The sequence below is a fragment of the Carcharhinus amblyrhynchos genome, chromosome 8, assembly GCF_965287045.1.
Source record: "Carcharhinus amblyrhynchos chromosome 8, sCarAmb.v2.hapA, whole genome shotgun sequence".
Taxonomy (NCBI): domain Eukaryota; kingdom Metazoa; phylum Chordata; class Chondrichthyes; order Carcharhiniformes; family Carcharhinidae; genus Carcharhinus; species Carcharhinus amblyrhynchos.
The window spans coordinates 92,021,644-92,041,666 of NC_137331.1; the positions used below are offsets into that span (position 1 = coordinate 92,021,644).

Genomic DNA, 20,023 nt, shown 5'->3' on the forward strand with positions numbered 1-20,023 from the left:
CAGACACAACAGGTCAAATAGCCTCCTCCTGCACCATAACAATTCTGTGATTCTGCAAATTGGATTATGGCTTAGTCACTCCAGGATATTATTCCTCTTTCTACCTACCTTACTGAATCACGACCTCTGGCTAGTCACCCTCCCACCTCAGTTGCTCAGTGACATCTATGACCTTGGCTCTAGGGAGGCAACATACCATTCTGGATTTACATTTGTGACCATAGAAACACTTATATTCCCCCAACTATAGAATTCCCCATCATTACTGCTTTTTCAATATTCCTTGCCCTCTCCCACTTCGGTGAAGCTGAATCCCCCACGGTGCCATGAACCTAGCTCTGGCTACACTGCCCAGAGGAACAAACAAATTCTGCAATAAGATGAATACTGCTAGGAAAGCGAGATGCACTCAGGGATCACCTGCACTAGCTGCCTAATCCTTCTTGCTCAATTGACGATCACCTATTCCTTCTCTGCCTGCAAATTGTAAGCTGCAAATTGACACGTCCATAAATGTGCTAGCCACAAAACTCTCAGCCTTGCAGATACTGTAGTGACCCCAGCTTGCTGTTTAAGCTCTGAAACCTAGACCTCAAGTTGCTCCAGCTGCCGTCATTCCTCGCACACAGTTGTCTAGAAGACAAGAGTTCCCAAATGGCAACTCTCAAAAATGCCTACTGTTCACAAGTAATGCTGATCAATGATTTCCAAAGACTACAGTGTAGGATTCATTACAAGTAAAAAAACAGTTGGAAAAGTTGAGATCTGTCAGCATCTGGGGGGAAAGAGAAACAATGTTAATGTTTCAAGTCTCAAAACATTAACTGTCTCTCCATAGATGCTGCCGGACTTCAGTTTTTCCAGCAGTTTTTGTTTTCATTTCAGATTTTCAGAACCTGCAGTATTTTGCCTTTATTTTAGTGCAAGGTCCATTATCCTCATCATCAGGAGCATTAACATCTCCCTCCCTAAAAAAGAGCATAGATGCAAGTTTTAGCATCTCTACTGAGATCAGGCAATCCAACACAGAATGAGAATGGAAGGTTCATCCTCCTTGGTTTGTTCAGACCTGCTGTACATTGAGTTAACTGACCCAGACAGCCATCAGGAAATACAAGCTTTATTTTACTGACACAGACCAATGTCCTCAAGTCTAAATCCTTCAAGTCTTCAAAGCAATGTTTGGAAACATAATGGACCTGTTATATAAAGGAATATTTGTGATTTTTTTTGTATCACTTTTGCATATTTTCTCCTGTAACCAAAGAAAGACTCTATAGTTGGTTGTCAACACAACCATTTTCTGCAATGATCTGCACATACTTCTCAACTCAGTGCTTTGAGAAATAGTTCAAGTTGTTTTCCTCATTACGATTTTGTAAAAGAGGCTTATTACTATAATAACCAGCTCATAGAATCCTAGAAATTGTGACAGGATAGAAACAAGCATTTGATACATCAAGTCCATGCTGCAGCTATCTCCCATCAACCTCTGGGTCTCATCCTATTTTTCTTCATTCCCCACACTCTACTATCCAGTCTAATCCTACTCTCCTACACGCATCCCTGAACCTATAATCTCCAACCTCGATTAATCCCACTCTTCTCAATCCCCACATCCGTCAATATATAATACTCCTTCTCAGACAACAATCAAGTTCCCTTTTTAAAAAATTATAGTCTGCTTCAGCAGCTATTTGTGGCAGATAATTATACATTTTAATCAATGCCTATCTGAAGCATTTTTCTAACTTCCCCTTTCATTCTTTCTGGTGAGTCTAAAATTATGCTCTCTCACTAATGTCTTACTAATCAATGGAAACAATCATAATCTTAAAGACTTTAAAATGTTGAAGATTATTATATGGTCGTCCTTATCTTCTACAGCTGTAGTTTTTCCACTCTCTATTGGCAACTGCAACCCCTCATGCCTGGTAGTGCCTGAATCAATATACACTTTCTTTCCCTCCTAGAGGGCAGACCCATCATCACCTGTGGCTCAATGCTGGCGTGCACACATTCAAGACAGAAAGCTTTTTATTCAGTTCCACTCCAGAGACTTGAGCACATAATCTCAGCTAATACTCCAGTGTAGTATTGAGGGAATGCTGTATTGTCAAAGAAGCTTAATTTTGAACATATGAGGACTCTTCCGCTCAGAAAGGATAGTAGGACTAGGGGGCACAGCCTCAAGATAAAGGGGGGGGGCGGTTTAGAACGGAGTTGAGGAGGAACTTCTTCACTCAAAGGGTGGTGAATCTCTGGAATTCTCTGCCCGTTGAAGTGGTGGAGGCTACCTCGCTAAATATTTTTAAGACATGGGTTGATGGGTTTTTGATAAGAGAGGGAATTAAGGGTTATGGGGAGAGGGCGGGAATGTGGAACTGAGCCACGACAGATCAGCCATGATCTTATTGAATGGCGGGGCAGGCTCGAAGGGCTAGATGGCCTACTCCTGCTCCTATTTCTTATGTTCTTATCTCTGTAGTGAAAACAAAAGTAAAATGTCTGTTTAATCCACCATAGCCTTTTTTCATTACCAATTCCCCAAACTTCTTAATAAGAACATAAGAACATAAGAAATAGGAGCAGGAGTAGACCATCTAGCCCTTCGAGCCTGCCCCGCCATTCAATAAGATCATGGCTGATCTGTCGCTGCTCAGTTCCACTTTCCCGCTTTCTCCCCATAACCCTTAATCCCCTCTCTTATCAAAAACCCATCAACCCGCGTCTTAAAAATATTTAGCGAGGCAGCCTCCACCACTTCAACGGGCAGAGAATTCCAGAGATTCACCACCCTTTGAGTGACGAAGTTCCTCCTCAACTCCATTCTAAAACGCCCCCCCCTTTTATCTTGAGGCTGTGCCCCCTAGACCTACTGTCTTTTTTGAGCGGGAAGAGTCTCTCCACCTCTATCCTATCCATCCCATTCATCATCTTATACGTCTCAATGAGATCTCCCCTCATTCTTCTAAACTCTAACGAGTACAAGCCCAGTTTATTCAGCCTCTCCTCATAGCTCAACCCCCTCAACTCCGGCATCAGCCTAGTAAACCTCCTCTGCACTCCCTCCAAGGCCAAAATATCTTTGCGCAGGTGCGGCGCCCAAAACTGCACACAGTACTCCAGCTGCGGCCTCACCAATGCCCTATACAGCTGCAGCAAGACCTCCCTACTTTTATATTCAATCCCCTTCGCTATGAAGGCCAGCATCCCATTCGCCTTCCTGACCACCTGCTGCAAGCTGGGTTTTTGCGACTCATGCACAAGGACCCCGAGGTCCCTCTGCACCGTCGCCTGTTGCAGTTTTTCGCCCCGTAAGTAATAGTCCTTCCTACCATTCTTCCTACCAAAGTGGACCACCTCACACTTGCCAACATTAAATTCCATTTGCCATTTCCAGGCCCATTCGCCCAGCCTATCTAGATCCTTCTGCAGACTCTCCACACCCTCCGCACAATTTGCCGTTCCCCCAATCTTGGTGTCATCTGCAAATTTCGACACCATACACTCGGTTCCCTCCTCCAGATCATCTATATAAATGGTAAAAAGCTGAGGCCCCAGCACCGACCCCTGGGGCACTCCACTAGTCACCATCCGCCAATCCGAATAGCACCCGTTGACCCCCACTCTCTGCCTCCTATTTGACAACCAATCCTCTATCCACGCTAACACCCTACCCCCAACTCCATGTGCCTCGACCTTCTGCAATAACCTCTTGTGAGGTACTTTGTCAAACGCCTTCTGAAAATCTAGAAAGACCACATCCACCGGCTCTCCTCTATCCACCGCCCTAGACACATCCTCATAGAACTCCAGTAAATTTGTCAGACACGACTTCCCTTTAATGAAACCGTGCTGCGTCTGCTCTATCAGAGATCACCAATAACTTCCCAGAGATAGCCATAAATCAGGAAATGAAAGGGAGGGAGGAACTCAGGAAAATTACAATCACCAGGTAAATGGAATTGAGCAAATTGTTGGACCTGAGAATCCCCTGGTCCAGATGGGCGTCACCCTAAGGTCTTGAAAGAAGTGCCTAATGAGATAGCTGATGCATTGGTTCTAATTTTCCTAAATTCCCTAGATTCAGGGAAGGTTCCATTAGATTGGAAAAGAGCAAATACAACTCCCTTGTTCAAAAAGGGACAGACAGACAGGAAACTCATCCTGTCATAGGTAAAATTTTTAGAAGCCATCATTAAAGGCACTTGGAAAAATTCAAGTAATCATGCAAAGTCAACATGGCTTTGTGAAAGGGAAATCATGTTTAACTTTTATTGAAGGAGTCACATGTGCTGTGGATGCACTGTACTTAGATTTATAGATGGCATATAGTAAGGCACCACATCAAAGGTTATGTCATAAAATAAAAGCTCAAAGTGCAGGGGGTGATATACTAGCATGGATTGAAAATTGCCTAGCTAACCTGAACAGAGTTGGCAAAAATGGATCTTCCTCTAGCTGGCAGGTGTGATGAGTGGTGTGCCACAAGGAGCTTTAATTTTTCACAATTTATATAAATGACCTGGATGAATGGACTGAAGGTAGTGTTGCTAAATATGCTAATAACACAAAGTAGGAAAGTAAATTAAGAAGAAGCTATAAAAGGGCATAGACAGATAGGTTAAGTGATTGAGCAGAAGTCTGGCAAATGGAGTACATCATGAATAAATGTGAAATTTTCCATTTTGGCAGAAAGAATAAAGAAGTTTATTCTCCAAATGGTGAGAGGTTGCAGAGCTCCAAGTAATTAGAAAAGCTAATTGAATGTTATGGTTTGTGAGGGAAATTGATTGCAAAAGTAGAGGAGTTATACTTCATTTATACGGGGCATTGGTGAGACTGCATCTGGAGTATTGAGTACAGTATTGGTCTTTTTATTTCAGAAAGATATAAATGCATTAGAAGTTCAGAGAAGATCTACTAGATTAATATCAGGAAACAATGGATTGTCTTCTGAGGAAAGGTTGGATCAGTTTGATTTGTATCCACTAGAGTTTAGTAAGAGTGAGGCAACTTGATCGAAACCTTTAAGATCCTGAAAGGATGGAAGTGAAGAGAATGTTTCCTCTTGTGGGAAAATCTAGAGCAAAGGGTCACTTTTCATAAATAAGGGTTCATTCATTTCAGACAGACATGAGGAGAATGTTTTCATCTCAAAGGGTTGCGAGTCTCAAACTCTGTTTCCACTGCTTTTTGAAGAGTTCCAAAGACTGATACCCTTCGGAAAAATTCCTCCACATCTGTCTTAAATGAGCGATGGGTTATTTTTAAATTGTGACGTAGTTCTAGATACTCCAAGAGGAAAATCCTTTCCTCATCCATCCCGTCAACACCTCCTCAGGATTTTATACATTTCAATCAAGTCACCCCTTACTCTGAACTCCAACGGATACCAGTTTAGCCTGTCCAACCTTTCCTCATAAGGCAAAACCTGACCTTTCCAGATTAGACCAATAAAACTTTGCCAAATTGCTTCCAGCTCATTTACATCCTTCCTTAAATATGGAGACCAATACTGTGCACAGTACTCAAAATGTGGTCTCATCAGTGTTCTGTTCAACTGAAGCATAAATTGCCTCCATTCACATTCAATTCCCTTCACAATAAACAATAACATTCTGTTAGTTTTCCTAATTACTTGCTGCATCTACATACTCGCCTTTTGTGATTCATGCAGTAGGAATGATGCGTTAAATGAGATACTGCATATCCTCTCAAGTCAATACAAAAGACATCAACCAAATCAGTGAAACAAACTTTCCGACCATTTCAAGCTGCTATTCATAGGACCTGGTTGAATGCAAATTGGAGGCCATGTTTCATACATTAGAACACTGACTACACTTCAAAAGATAGTTAATTGCTGGAAAGTGCTTTATGGCATCGTAAAAGGTGCTGTATAAATACAAATTATGGGGTATCTTAAACTCAATATTGTAGTCAAATTAAAGTTCAACATCAGAGAAGAGTAGGCCACCAGGACAAGCAATCAGTAGCATCTAGAGGAGAATGCGAGAGGAAGACACTGGGACAAGCTGTCAGGAACACCTAGAGCTTATCACAGGAGAAATACAAGTTCATAATTTGTGAGAAAGTGCTGTTAGGGAGGGTTATCAAGCAGTGAAGAATTAGAAAACTTTTTTTATACTTCAGAAAGAAACAAGCACAAGCAATAGGGAAATTACTGGATTTTGATTACAGTTTAAACTGTAAGTACAGCTAAAAACATTTGCTAATGAATATTTTAGAACTTCAAAACTAAATTTCTTTATTAAAGGGGCTCTTGTTTGTCTGACATAAATAAGAATAAAAATTTTCTAGTTTATATATTCTATTTAGTTGTGACTGGGGAGCTCAGTCCTGTGATTTGCACATTCTGTGTTATGTGGGAAATTCTAGGCACTCCTGGCGGTCTGGATGATCATGTGTGTGGGAGGTGTCTCCACCTGGAGTGACTCTCACTCTAGGCTTTGAAGGTTGAACAGCAGCTGGGGCACTATGGTGCATTCCTGAGGCTTAAGCAAGTTCAGGCAGAGAGGGAATGAGTGATCACCAGACAGGAGGAGGGGACCAGACAACTAAAAGGGATTCTCCTGAGTTCATCCCACTCGTAAATCAGTTTCCAACCTGGAAAAATGGTGAAAGTCACAGTTCCTCTGTGGAGGCTAACCTGAGCCAAGGCCATGGCACTGTGGGTGGTCCAGTTGATCAGATGGGGAGGAAGCATGGAGGGCAATAGTGAGAGGGGATTTGTTAGTGAGGGGAGAAGGCAGGTGCTTCTATGGCTGTAGACATGACTCTAGCATGGTGTGATGCTTCCTGTGTGCCAGGATCAAAGATGCCATGGAACTGCTGCAGGACATTCTGCAGAGGAAATGTGAACATCCAAAGATTGTGGTACACATTGGGACCAATGACATAAGGTTCTGCAAGTTGATTAGGAACTTGAAAAGCAGAACTTCGAGGCTAGTAATCACTAGACTATTCCTAGTGCCACGTAATAGTAAGCATAGATAGAAACAGAAGGGTAGAACAGATGAATGTGTGGCTGGAGAGATGATGCAGGAGGGACAGCCTTAGCTTCCTGGGGCATTAAGATCATGTCTTTGGGAGGTGCGACCTGTGCAAGTCAGACAGGTTACACCTGAACACGAATGGGACCAACATCTTTGCGGGGAGGTTTGCTAGTGCTGTTGGGCAGATTTATGCTAAATTGGCAGGGGTTGGATCCTGCCAACTGATTCAGAGGAGAGAGAAACTGCAATGGAATAAGAAGTTAAAATACCAGTGAGTGAGTCTGAAAGGAAGAGGAAACATAGGCTAGATAATAAAGAAGCAAGTCTAGCAAGGCTAAATGCAATACATTGTAATGCAAGGAATCAGACAGACAAGCTGGTGACACAGATAAGAAGTTTGATATCATAGTTATGACCGGGACTTGGCTGAAAGCTGAGCAGGATTGGCAGCTCCTGATTATACAGTATTCAGACGAGATAGAGTGCGTGCGTGCGTGCGGGGGGGGGGGAAAATCACCATACTGATCAAGGAGTCAATTATAGCATTGAGAAGGGACGATACCCTGGAAGGATCATCAAATGAGGCTGTGTGGGTAGAAGTAAAAAACACAAAAGAGGACAAACACACTCTAGGGTGTGTACACTAGGCCTCCAGTCAGCGAGAGGTAGCGTATTAAATATGTAATCAAATTTCAGAAATGTGTAGGAATAATAAGGCAATAATTGTTGGGATTTTAACTACCCAAATATTAACTGGGATAGTTTTAGTGTGCGAGATAAGGGGGGAGCAAAATTTTTAAATTACATCCAGGAAAACATTTATAGCCAGTTTGTAGAAAACTCAGCAAGGTAGGGGACAAATCTGGATCTAATGTTCAGAAACAAGCACGGGCAGATGGAAGGCATATCGGGAGGTGAGTATTTTGGAGGTAGTGACCATAAGTCAGTTAGATTTAGTATAGTTATGGAAAAGAGTAAGGATGGACCGGGAATAAATGTTCTGAACCGGGGAAAGGCTAATTTTACTAAGATAAGATACAATTTGGCCCAAGTGGACAGGAAACAGCTACTTGCAGCTAAAATTGTTTCAGGACAGTGGGAGGTCTTTAAGGAGGAGACAGTGAGAGTACAGGGTAAATATATACCCCTAAAGACGCAGGATGGGACCAAGACCAGGAAATCCTGATGTCAAGGGACATTAAGGTAACGAGTAAGAAAAAAAGCTCATGGTTGATACTGAGGACACAACACAGCTGAGTGCCTAGAGTATCATCAGAAGTACAGGGGGAACTTCAAATGGAAGTTAGGAAAGCTAAGATACAAAAAAGGTTTGGCAAGTAGAACAAAGGAAAACCCAAAGGCTCTTTTTTAAGTATATAAAGAGAAAGAGAACTAGGGAAAGAGTAGTGCCAATTAGGGACCATATCCAGTGTGTGGGGATCCAAAAGATGAGTGGTATTCAATGAGTACTGTGTGTGTCGGTCTTCACAATGGAAAAGGACAAAAGTGTAGACATCAGGGTGGAGGACCATGAAATATCAGGGGAAATTAACAGAGACAGACAGAGGAGGTACTCACAGGTTTAGCAGCCTTAAAAGTGGATAAATCCACAGGCCTGGATGAGATTTATCCCAGGTGGGAGGTAAGAGAGGAGAAATCGTAGCACTGTCAGTAATTTTCAAATCCACTCGGGCCACAGGTGAGGTCAGTAAGAAGTCTCACAATACCAGGTTAAAATCCAACAGGTTTATTTGGTAGCAAATGCCACTAGCTTTTGGAGCACTGCTCCTTCATCAAGTGAGGTGCCAGAGGACTGGACGATAGCTAACACAAAGGGAAGTAGGGTTAGACCAGAAAATTATAGGCCAGTCTTCTAACCTCAGTGGTAGGGAAGTTACTGGAAGGAATTCTGAGGGACAGAATATAACTGCACATGTATAGACTTAGATTATTCAGGGAAAGTCAGCATGGATTTGTCAAGGGAAGATTGTGTTTGATAAATTAAATCAAATTTTTTTGGGCAATAACCAGAAGTGTTGATGAGGGCAATGCATCTGATGTGGTCTAAATGGACTTTAACAAGGATTTAGGTAAGGTCCCTAATGGCAGACTGGTTAAGAAAGTTAAGCCCATGAGATCAAAGGCAAAGTAGCACATTGGATCTAAAGTTGGCTGAGAAGCAGGGGGCAAAGGGTGACGGTAGAGGGATGTTTCTGTGGCTAAGTTTGTTTCCAGTAGGATTCCATTGGGCTCGGTGGTTGGGCCATTGTTATTTGTGATGTAATTAATGGTTTGGACTTAAATGTAGGGGGTATGATCAAGAAGTTCACAGATGAATGAAAATTGGTACAGTGGTAAATAGTGAGGAGGATAACCAAAGATGCAGGAGGATATCAATGGACTGGTCAGGTGGGCTGAGCAGAGGCAAGTGGAATTCGACCCAGGAAAGTGTGAGGTTAGACATTTAGGGAGAGCTAACAAGGCAAAGGATTATCTTATGAATAGTGTGACGCTGTAAAGTATTGACGATCAGAGGGGCTTTGGAGTGCATATCCACAGATCCCAAGAGGAAGGACAAGTTGGTAAGGTGTTGAGAAGGCACATGAGATACCTGCCTTTCTTTATTAGTAGAGGCTATAGAATAAAGAGTGGCATGGTGGTTACCATTGCTGCCTCACAGCACCAGGATCCCAGGTTCAATTCCGACCTCAGGTAACTATGTGGAGTTTGCACATTGTTCCCTGTCTGCCTGGGTTTCATCTGGGTTCTCTGGTTTCCTCCCACAGTCCAAAGATGTGCAGACTAGGTTGACTGGCCATGCTAAATATGACCCTAGTGTCAGGGGATTAGTAGGGTAACTATATGGGCTTACGGGGATAGGGCCTGGGTGGGATTGTGGTCGGTGCAAACTTGATGGGCCAAATAGCCTCCTTCTGCACCTATAACTCTATGAATCTAAGAAGAGTAGTGAGTCCATGCTGCAACGGTATAATACACTGATTAGGGCAAAACTGGAATAATGTGTGCAGTTCTAGTCACCACATTATAGTAAGGATGCGATCGCACTGGAGAGGATAAGGAGATTTACCAGGATGCCGGATAAAAGCAAATTACTGTGGATGTTGGAATCTAAAACCAAAAGAGAAAACGCTGGAAAATCTCAGCAGGTCTGCATCTGTATGCAGAAAAGAGAGCTGATATTTCGAGTCCAGATGACTTTTTGTCAAAGCCATGCAGATAGTTATGAGAGGTTGGAATTGAACCATGGACGATGGTGCTGTGAGGCAGCAGTGGTAGCCACCATGCCATCTCTTGTATTCTATGGCCTCCGCTAACAAAGACAGGCAGGTATCTCATGTGCCTTCTTAACACCTTATCGACTTGTCCTACCTTCAGGGATTTGTGGACATGCACTCCAAAGTCCCTCTGATCTTTAATACTTTACAGGGTCACACTATTCATAATCTTTGACAAAGGTTCACCTGGACTCAATGTCAGCTCTTTTCTCTCCTTAGATGCTGCCAGACCTGCTGAGATTTTCCAGCATTTTCTCTTTTGGTTTCACTTACCAGGATGCTGCTTGGTCTGAATAGCAGCAGAGATTGGATAGGCTTGGGCTGTTTTACTTGGAGCAACAAAGATTGAGAGGGGCTCTGATAGAGGTTTATAAGATTATAAGAGGCATAGATAGGGTGGATAGGAAGGCATATTTTCCATTAGTAGAGAGGTCAATAGCCAAGGGGCTTAGATTTAAGGTAACAGGTAGAAGGCCAAGAAGTGTATGAGGGAAACTTTTCACCAAGAGGGTGGTGGGTGTCTGGAACTCACTGTCAGAAAGGGTGATTGAGTCAGAACCCCTCAGAACGTTTATGAATTATTTAGATATTCACTTGCGCTGCTGTAACCTCCAGGACCATGAACCAAGTGTTGGGAAATGAAATCAACGCAATCAGATCTTTGTTGACTGGTGTGGATACGTTAGGCTGAATGGCCTCCTTCTGTGCTGTAAAATTCTATGAACCTATCACTTCTTTGTTTTTCTATTCTGTGTTTCTAGATAGAAAATCAAAGATGTGATTTGCTTCTACAACCTTTTACCTGCTTCACTGCATCCTTTAATGACTTGCTCCAACATAAGAAAGTTCTATTGTGCAATTTTGAGCAGTACAGAATATTATTCCTGAAAGCTTCTAATAACCTAACAAACAATACAGATTTCTGTAATTGGTAAGAAAGTTTTCACACATACCTGCTTCAGCTGGAGAGCTTACGTGTTGCAGTGTTGGACAAGGCGTAACTGCACCCTTCGTTTCAGGATGTAGCATAGATCCAAAGCTCAACAGCTCTTCATCATCAGGTTCTTCTAGCTTGTCTGCAAGAAACAGCAAAAATTGTTACAAGCTTCAACATTGCTCAGTGGCATCCCCCTCCTCCCCTACTCAGAGGCAGCAGGTCAGTGCAGGAGTGCTGTCTCTTGACGAAATGTCATCAATCCACATGTTCCAATGGTTTACACCAATATAGAAGAGCCCCTAGTTTCAACTTGAGATTTGGCGATCCCGCTGCACATTTCTCTGATAAAAAGCAGACAAACGTGGTCAATCATCTCACCCTGTTGATGGTATATTTCTGCATGCAGTATATAACCAGACAATGGCAAAACCATTTTGGGATATTAGAGATTATTTAAATAGGATTTCTTTTGAAACAAAGTCTCTAGCATGATGTCATGACTTAATCTATTTAAAAAAAGATGGAAAATGTAAAGCTGCGGTGACAAACTTGACCCAACAATCCACTGAGACTTTCAGCTTGGCCATGATGGGAAGGACAGAGAGCTACAGCATCTTTCATGATCACAGGGCATCCTAAAGTGCTAGATGCCCAATTAATAATAGAATTAGATAAATCGCTGTCACTAAGATTGGGACCATTTGTTTAGCTACTGCTGTGATTGCAATCATAGCTGTATAAGCCATAATTTTTGACCTCTCCAACATTCAACAGTCAACTATCCTTTTTCCACTGTTACCCAGCAGATTTGGCCTGCCTTTACCAGATTCCATTCTTATACATATAAATAGATGTTCTCCTATAATGATTTCCTTTCCTACTCCTCATAAATGCCTCTGAAGTCATCCAAGAATACATTCTTGGCCCCTTCCACTTTGGGCATCACGGTGGCACAGTGGTTAGCACTGCTGCCTTATGGCATCAGGGTTCTGAATTCAATTTCAAACCTGGGTCACAGTCTGCACATTCTCCCCATGTCTGCATGGGTTTTCTCCAGGTGCTCCTGTTTCCTCTCACAGTACAAAAGGCTTGCTGGTTAGGTGCATTGGCCATGCTAAATCTTCCCTCAGTGTACCCAAACAGGTGTCAGAGTACAGCGACTAAGGAATTTTTATAGTAACTTCATTGCAGTGTTAATATATGCCTGCTTGTGAAATTAATAAAATTTCATATGCCACTGACATAATTTGTTGTGGGGCACAGTTCTCCTAAAATATTTCCAGCTGTTGTCCACGGTGAGAAAAGCAGTGGGTCCTGCCAGATGGGTTGGCGCAATCCTCCCACACAGATTTCTTTTGGAGCTAAGGATGGTTCCCATTGAAAAGCAGATGTGTGGGACCTAAAGATGCCAGCAAGACCAGCTCCTCAGAGATTGGGGCGCCATTTTTAAAGGGTACCCTAATCTCTATTCAACCTTACAAACTACCCCCCTCCACCAGCCCATCCTGCCAGCAAAGACGCTCCCAATTGCCACATCAAACCCCATGCCCTCACCCCAAATGAACAAAATCCCACCATGGGGTCACCAAGGGCTACCCCTTCATGTCCCTTCAGGCTCCACTCCTTGGCAGAACCAGCCTTGCAACATCCCCTGGCAGCACCAAGTGGTAGTATTAATGCACTACCCAGCCATATCCCTGACCAAAACTCCCCCAGCAGGGTCATCACGTCTGTTCTTCATTTGTGGAGACCAGTATCATTTCCCCTCAGCTTTACATTGTGCCGATGGGTGGGTACTAAATACTGGGAGCTGGATGAATCCAGCTAAAAATAGAAAATGCATATTTAAATAAGGATTTAAATATGTGAATCCAATTCATGACTTTATTGGGAATGATCTCATTCATCTTTGTTTCCACCAGAATCTACTATTCCAAAGCTCTCCTGGTTAGCCTTGAATCTTCTATACTGCATAAACTATAACTGACCCAAAACTCTAATGCCAATATTATAACCTGCTCCAAGTCTCAGTCATCCATCACCCCATGCGAATGCTCACATTCTTCTGTAGTCTCAACTATGTACACAACCCCCTGAAGTCATCAAGCTTCTAACATTACTGCATTCCTCCAATTCTGGCCTCTTGTACATTCACCACTCACTTTGTTCCATAAGTCACCCGTGCCTTCTGCCCGTTAGGCAGAAAGCTATTGAAATCTACCGCTATAATTCACCACCTCTTTCGATCTTTCAGTTTTTTTAAAGTTCCCCTTAAAACATACTGCTTTCACCAAGCTTTTAATCAACAAGCCTAATATTCCTCCTCAGCTTGTTTTAGTCTAATAACAACCTTTGAAGCACACAAACATTTTCCTAGTGATGATGGAGATGACGACAGATCCTTGGTAGATGAAGATCATTGGAAGAGTCATCTCTGTGGTAACTGGCATGATTTTTGGTGTCTGAATGGACTGCTTCAGTATCTGAGGAGTGGCGAATATTATTAAACGTTGCACAACCATCAGTTAAAATTCCTACATCTGACTTCATGGTGAGGGAAGGTCATTGATGAAGCTCCTGAAAACAGTTGGGCCTGAGATGCTCTGACACTACCTACAGCTGGGTTATGTTCCTGGGTTATGGGTGCCACTGGCTAGATCAACATTTATTGCCCTTCCCTAATTATCCTTGAGAAAGTGGTGGAAAGCACCTTTGAGAACTTGTACAGTCCATGTGAACAAAGAATAAAGAAAATTACAGCACAGGAACAGGCCCTTTGGCCCTCCAAGCCTGCACCAACCATGCTGCCTGACTGAACTGAAGCTCTCTACCCTTCCAGGCACCATATCCCTCTATTCCCATCCTATTCATGTATTTGTCAAGACGCCCCTTAAAAGTCACTACCGTATCCGCTTCCACTACCTCCCCTGGTAATGAATTCCAGGCAGCTACTACCCTCTATGTAAAAACAAAATCTACCTTGTACATCTCCTTTAAACCTTGCCGCTTGCTCCTTAAACCTATGCCCCCTAGTAATTGACTCTTCCACCCTGGGAAAAAGCTTCTGACTATCCAAGACTTCTATCAGGTCGCTCCTCAACCTCCATTGTTACAGTAGAACAAACCAAGTTTCTCCAACCTCTCCTCATAGCTAATGCCCTCCATACCAGGCAACATCCTGGTAAATATTTTCCGTACCCTCTCCAAAGCCTTCACATCCTCCTGGTCGTGTGGCGACCAGAACTGAACACTATATTCCAAGTGCGGCCTGACTAAGGTTCTCTCAAGCTGCAATACGACTTGCCAGTTTTTAAACTCAATGCCCCGGCCAATGAAGGCAATCATGCCGCATGCCTCCCTTGACTACCTTCTCCACCTGCATTGCCACTTTCAATGACCTGTGTACCTGTACCTTTGCCTATCAATACTCTTAAGGGTTCTGCCATTTACTGTATATTTCCTATCTGTATTAGACCTTCCAAAATGCACTACCTCTCATTTGTCCAGATTAAACTCCATCTGCCATCTCTCTGCCCAAGTCTCCAACCGATCTATATCGTGCTGTATCTTCTGTTGGTCCTCATCGCTATCCGCAAATCCACCAACCATCGTGTCATCCACAAACTTATTAATCAATCCAGTTCCATTTTCCTCCACATTATTTATATATTACAAACAACAACAATCCCAGCATGATCCCTGAGGAACGCCACTTGTCACAGCCATCCATTCAGAAATGCACCCTCCCACTGCTACCCTCTATCTTCTTTGACTGAGCCAGTTTTGTATCCACCTTGTCAGCTCACCTCTGATCCCATGCAACTTCACCTTCTGCACCAGGCTGCCACAAGGGACTTTGTCAAAGGCCTTACTGAAGTTCACATAGACAACATCCACTGCCCTACCCTCATCAATCATCTTTGTCACTTCTTCGAAAAACTCGATCAAGTTAGTGAGACATGACCTCCCCTTCATAAAACCATGTTGCCTCTCACTAATACATCCACTTACGTGGTGTAGGTACACCCACAATGTAGTTTGGGAGGGAGTCCCATGATTTTGTTCCATTGTCAATGAAGAAATGACAGTATCATTCAAAATCAGGATGTTGCATTGAAGTTACAGGAGGGGGTGTTCCCATGCATCTGCTGCTCTTGTCCTTCTAGGCGGTAGAAGTCAGCGGTTTGGAAGATGGTGTCGAAAGAGCCTTTTCAAGTTTCTGCAATGCGTCTTGCAGACGGTACACAATATTGCCAGTGTGTGTAAATGCTGGAGGGTGTGAATGTTGGAACTGGTGAACAGGGTGTCAAATGAAGTCATCTACTTTGTCCTGGATGGTGTTCAGCTTGTTGGAGCTGTGCTCATCCAGATAAGTGGAGAGTATTCCATCACACTCCTGATTTGAGCCTTGTAGATGGTGAACAGGCCTTGGGGAGTCAGGAAGCAAGTGCAGCACAGTGGCACAGTAATTAGCACTGCTGCCTCACAGCGACAGGGACCTGGGTTCAATTCCCAGCTTCAGTCACTGTGTGGAGTCTGCATGTTCTCCCCACATCCAGTGGGTTTCAGCCAGTGTTCCAGTTTCCTCCCACAGTCCGAAAGACATGTTGGTGAGGTGAATTGGCCATGCTAAATTCTCCCTCAGTGCACCCGGGTTTGACAACTAGGGGATTTTCACAGTAACTTCACTGCAGTGTTAATATAAGCCTACCTGTGACACAAAGAAATAAATAAGTTAGTCTCTGCAGAATTTCCCAACTGCTGACCTGCTTTTGTAGCCATAGCATTTATATGGCTGGCCAAGTACAAATTCTTTTCATGATGTACCAAAGACTGCTGAAAAAAGTGCTTCAGCAGTTGCATTTGTTTTTTGTACAGAACCATGATTCTGACCATACAAGGTAACAAAACCCATCAGTGTACTTGAATTATGGTAGAAATGCAAATGAATGGGTTCATCAAACACAATTCAAGGAGCAACCAAAGGAGCTATTGGCCTTGGATAGTTTATTATGTCCTTGTTAACAGTGGTGTCATTTGAAATAATACTAGCTTGACAGATGAATTGTACAACTACAATGAGGTTGCTGCTTTCAGTGCTGATCTGCAGTGAATTATAATTTTCTTGGGGGTTGACGCTGGTAAAGCACTTTTGTTTTTAGGCTATTATTAAGGCCAAAGGCATTTGTTGCATCAGAGGAACAGTTTACAATAAGCTGCATTGCTTCCTCCGTGTAGGTCAGAAGGGTGCAATTACTACATTAATGCGAACGGTTGCTGTAGCGCAAATAGTTTCCTTATCTGCTTAAATAGCCCAATGCAATTTACAGTACCACAGATTGTGCCGTATAAGTCAAGCCAGTGTACAAGATAACCCCATTCTTTTGGTGCATGCTTTAAGCACTTCATAAGTTGGCATATGAAATCAAGCAGGCAATGCCAAGATGATTTACACAAGTTTAAGACAATCATAAACCATGAACAGAAATGGATCCTTCGGCAAAAAGAATCAAGTATGATGCTGGTTTCAAGCTAAAAGTTGTAACGCTTGATCATTCATGAAATAACAGTGCTGTAAGCAAGGGAATTCTGTGTTAGCGAAAAACTGATGTGGGAATGGAGGAAGGAAGAATCCGCTCTGAAGGAGGTGCCCAAACCAAATGTGCCATGAGAATAGGGAGCAGCCACTGACTTGACCTTGAGAAGCATGTGTCAGAATGGGTTCTCAAGAATCATCAGAATGGTTACAGTATCAGACTGGAAACATATATGGTTTTGTCATCAAATCGTAGGACACGGCTGATGCACAAACTGTCATTACCAGACAGTGTACCTGAACAGGCGGCGGAGTGTGGCGACTAGGGGATTTTCACAGTAACTTCACTACAGTGTTAATGTAAAGCTACTTGTGACTGACTAATAAATAAACTTTAGCTTTAGAGTGTTCAAAAGCTTGCAGAATATCCAATTAAAGATTATTTGCTCTGGAGGGTTGATTCTGAAACCAGAAGCTCTAAATCTGGTCCACAGTAGGATCCTTACGAAGATGCGATAGCCAAAATGACTCTGCACGGGATGTCAAATGTATCAATTTTGCAATTTTAAAATTGTTCTTAAAATGTTTTGATTGCAGCTGAATACACATTTATAGACTTAATTCATTCAATAAAACCTATCACATTGATTTAATTTCAATTACAGGTGCTTCTTCATCCTCATGTCAAAATGGCAATGACTTACACCAACACCAATAGTTCACATTTTATATTTTGTATATAAACTGACACTCAGTACTGGAAGGGTTTTCACTGGTGTAGAACGGTCAACTTCCTATCATTGACTATCATTCCTATCAGCATGAGGGGCGATCTTATAGAGACGTATAAGATAATGAAAGGGATGGATAGGGTACAGGTAGAGAGATTCTTCCTGCTCAGAAAGGATAGCAGGACTAGAGGGCACAGCCTCAAGGTAAGGGGGGGACAGTTTAGAACTGAGTTGAGGAGGAACTTCTTCACTCAGAAAGTGGTGAATCTCTGGAATTCTCTGCCCGTTGAAGTGGTGGAAGCTACCTCGCTGAATATATTTAAGTCACGGGTAGATAGGTTTTTGACAGACAAGGGGATTAAGGGTTATGGGGAGAAAGCGGGAAAGTGGAACTGATCCACTTCAGATCAGCCATGATCTTATTGAATGGCAGGGCAGGCTCGAAGGGCTAGATGGCCTTTTCCTGCTCCTATTTCTCATGTTTTATGTTCTTATGACAATAACACACAACAAGCAAAATGTTTGGAGATGCTCAGAGATATTAGAAAATAAGGCATAGATATATATATATATATATATAAAAAGCATTAGCGTGCAATAAAGGAGTTCAGACAACAGCACTTGGTCAGACTCCCATCTCCACTCTTTATAAACTTAACCTCTGCTGCCCATATCTTAACTTGCATCACTTACCATTCATCTTTTCGTGTTAGTTGGTCTATATTGCTGTCAGCCTGATAGCATTTCAATTTCAAAATTCTTACCTTTGTTTTCAATTCCCTTCATGGTTTCATCCTTTTTTCATCAACTCCTGCAGCCACAACCTGCCAAGATATCATGCTCTTCCAAAACTGGGCTCTTGCACACCCTCTATTTTTAATTACTTTACCACAGATGGTTGTGATTTCAGTTGCCAAGGCCATAAACTCAAATTCCTTCCCTAAATATCTTCACCCTTCTCCCTCATTTTCCTCCTTTAAGACAGTCTTTAAAATCTTCTTCCACATCTTGTGGTTTAGTGTCTATTTTATTTGGTAATGCTCCTGGAAAGTACTTTAAATTTAAGTAACTATCATTGTTTATAATTTTTTTACATCATGGAGGGCTAAAAGTTTCTCCCCTCCTTCACCTCCCAAACACACCAAGTAAACCAACTTATGTTTACAATATTCAGAGTGTTTGGGGCTAAGGTTTGGGGGGTTGGCGGGGAGAGCAACAAAAGCACCTACTAATGGTTCACAGAGTTGTATTTTAGCAACTCATTCCCAATCCCTTGCCAAACACCTCAATTAAAGAATATAAGGGTATGAGACATCAAGAAAAACGGTCAAGAAACTCCACAATTTTCTCCTTTCCCTGCAAGTTAAAAAAACTGAGTTCGCACCTTAAATTGAGTTTAGTATCCTTACCAAGAAGGCCGAAGGAAGGTTCTGTACTCAACTGTGCTGAAGGTGACATCCCTTCTATGTAATGATTACCACCAAAAGACAGCAGCTCCCCACTCAATGGTGTTTTGTGTATTTCTGTAAATTAAAGCATATAAGAGTTTAAGATTTACCACCCTGGCCCATTATTTAAAGTATTGTTGATAAAACAATCATTTCCTATTATAAGCTTTAGTTTGCTTCTTATTTTTCCTCACTCCTCTCGAAGGCCCTGATGGGGTGCAATTATACAGCACTGAAAGCCTAATCAGGACTTGCTGACTAAATTTCCGAAGTTGAATACCTTGATGACTAATAAAGCTCACGTATCAAAACTAATGAGGCAGCAAAAAGAGTAGTTAGTGATCAAGTCAGCCTCAAGACAGAAAGGTGTCAAATAACTGAATAGTAAGCTGATACAACGGATCCAAGAATTGACCCTTACGAACAAATCAACTGCTGTGATCTGTTTGGAGACTAACAGGTCTTTTCTTTTTATGGTTGATATTAATAACTTACACGTAGGGGATTTGGGCAGGTTTGAGAAAAAAAAATCATACATTTATGACGTGTGCACATCAGGATTGTGAAGGAGAGTAAACTAACTCAAACAGCTTTTCTATGTCAGCCGTTGCTCAGTTTGTAATACTTCTGCTTCTGAGTAAGGAGGTTGAGAGTTCAAGTCACATTCCAAGACTTAGGCATTCCAATGCAGTATTGTGGGAGTACTGCATTGTCAGTGGTGCTGTTTTCACATGGGACATTAGGCCATCTGTACTCTCAGGTGAATGTACAAGATCCCTAGGTAGTACTCGGAAGATAAGCGGGAGTTATCCCTCAATATGCTTCCTAAAAACAGACTACATGGTCATCACCATATTTCTGTTCATGGGATCTTCTATGTGCAAACTGGCTGCCACATTTCCTATGTTACAGCAGTGATTAGATTTCTAAAATACTTCATTGGCTGTAAGCGTTTTGAAACATCTGTGTAAAAGGAGCTATATAAATGCAAGTCTTTCTTTTGATGTGGTTGGGCATTGGGCCCCCAAGTCTGGCACTTAACTTAGCCCTGCA

At 42.4% G+C, this 20,023-nt stretch overlaps 1 protein-coding gene across 14 annotated transcripts in view; it reads right to left on the reverse strand.

The window, feature by feature from the left end:
- Positions 1-20,023, reverse strand: part of LOC145346767 (uncharacterized) — a 381,295-nt gene that overhangs the window by 143,829 nt on the left and 217,443 nt on the right. For 13 of the 14 annotated variants that reach the window (XM_080194470.1, XM_080194472.1, XM_080194471.1 and 10 more), the window contains 2 exons: positions 18,932-19,045; positions 11,272-11,394 (listed from right to left, as the gene is read on the reverse strand). In XM_080194470.1, the coding sequence (XP_080050596.1) occupies positions 11,272-11,394; positions 18,932-19,045 (237 nt within the window). The remainder of the gene's footprint in view (positions 1-11,271; positions 11,395-18,931; positions 19,046-20,023) is intronic. The other variant, XM_080194475.1, reaches the window with a different exon arrangement.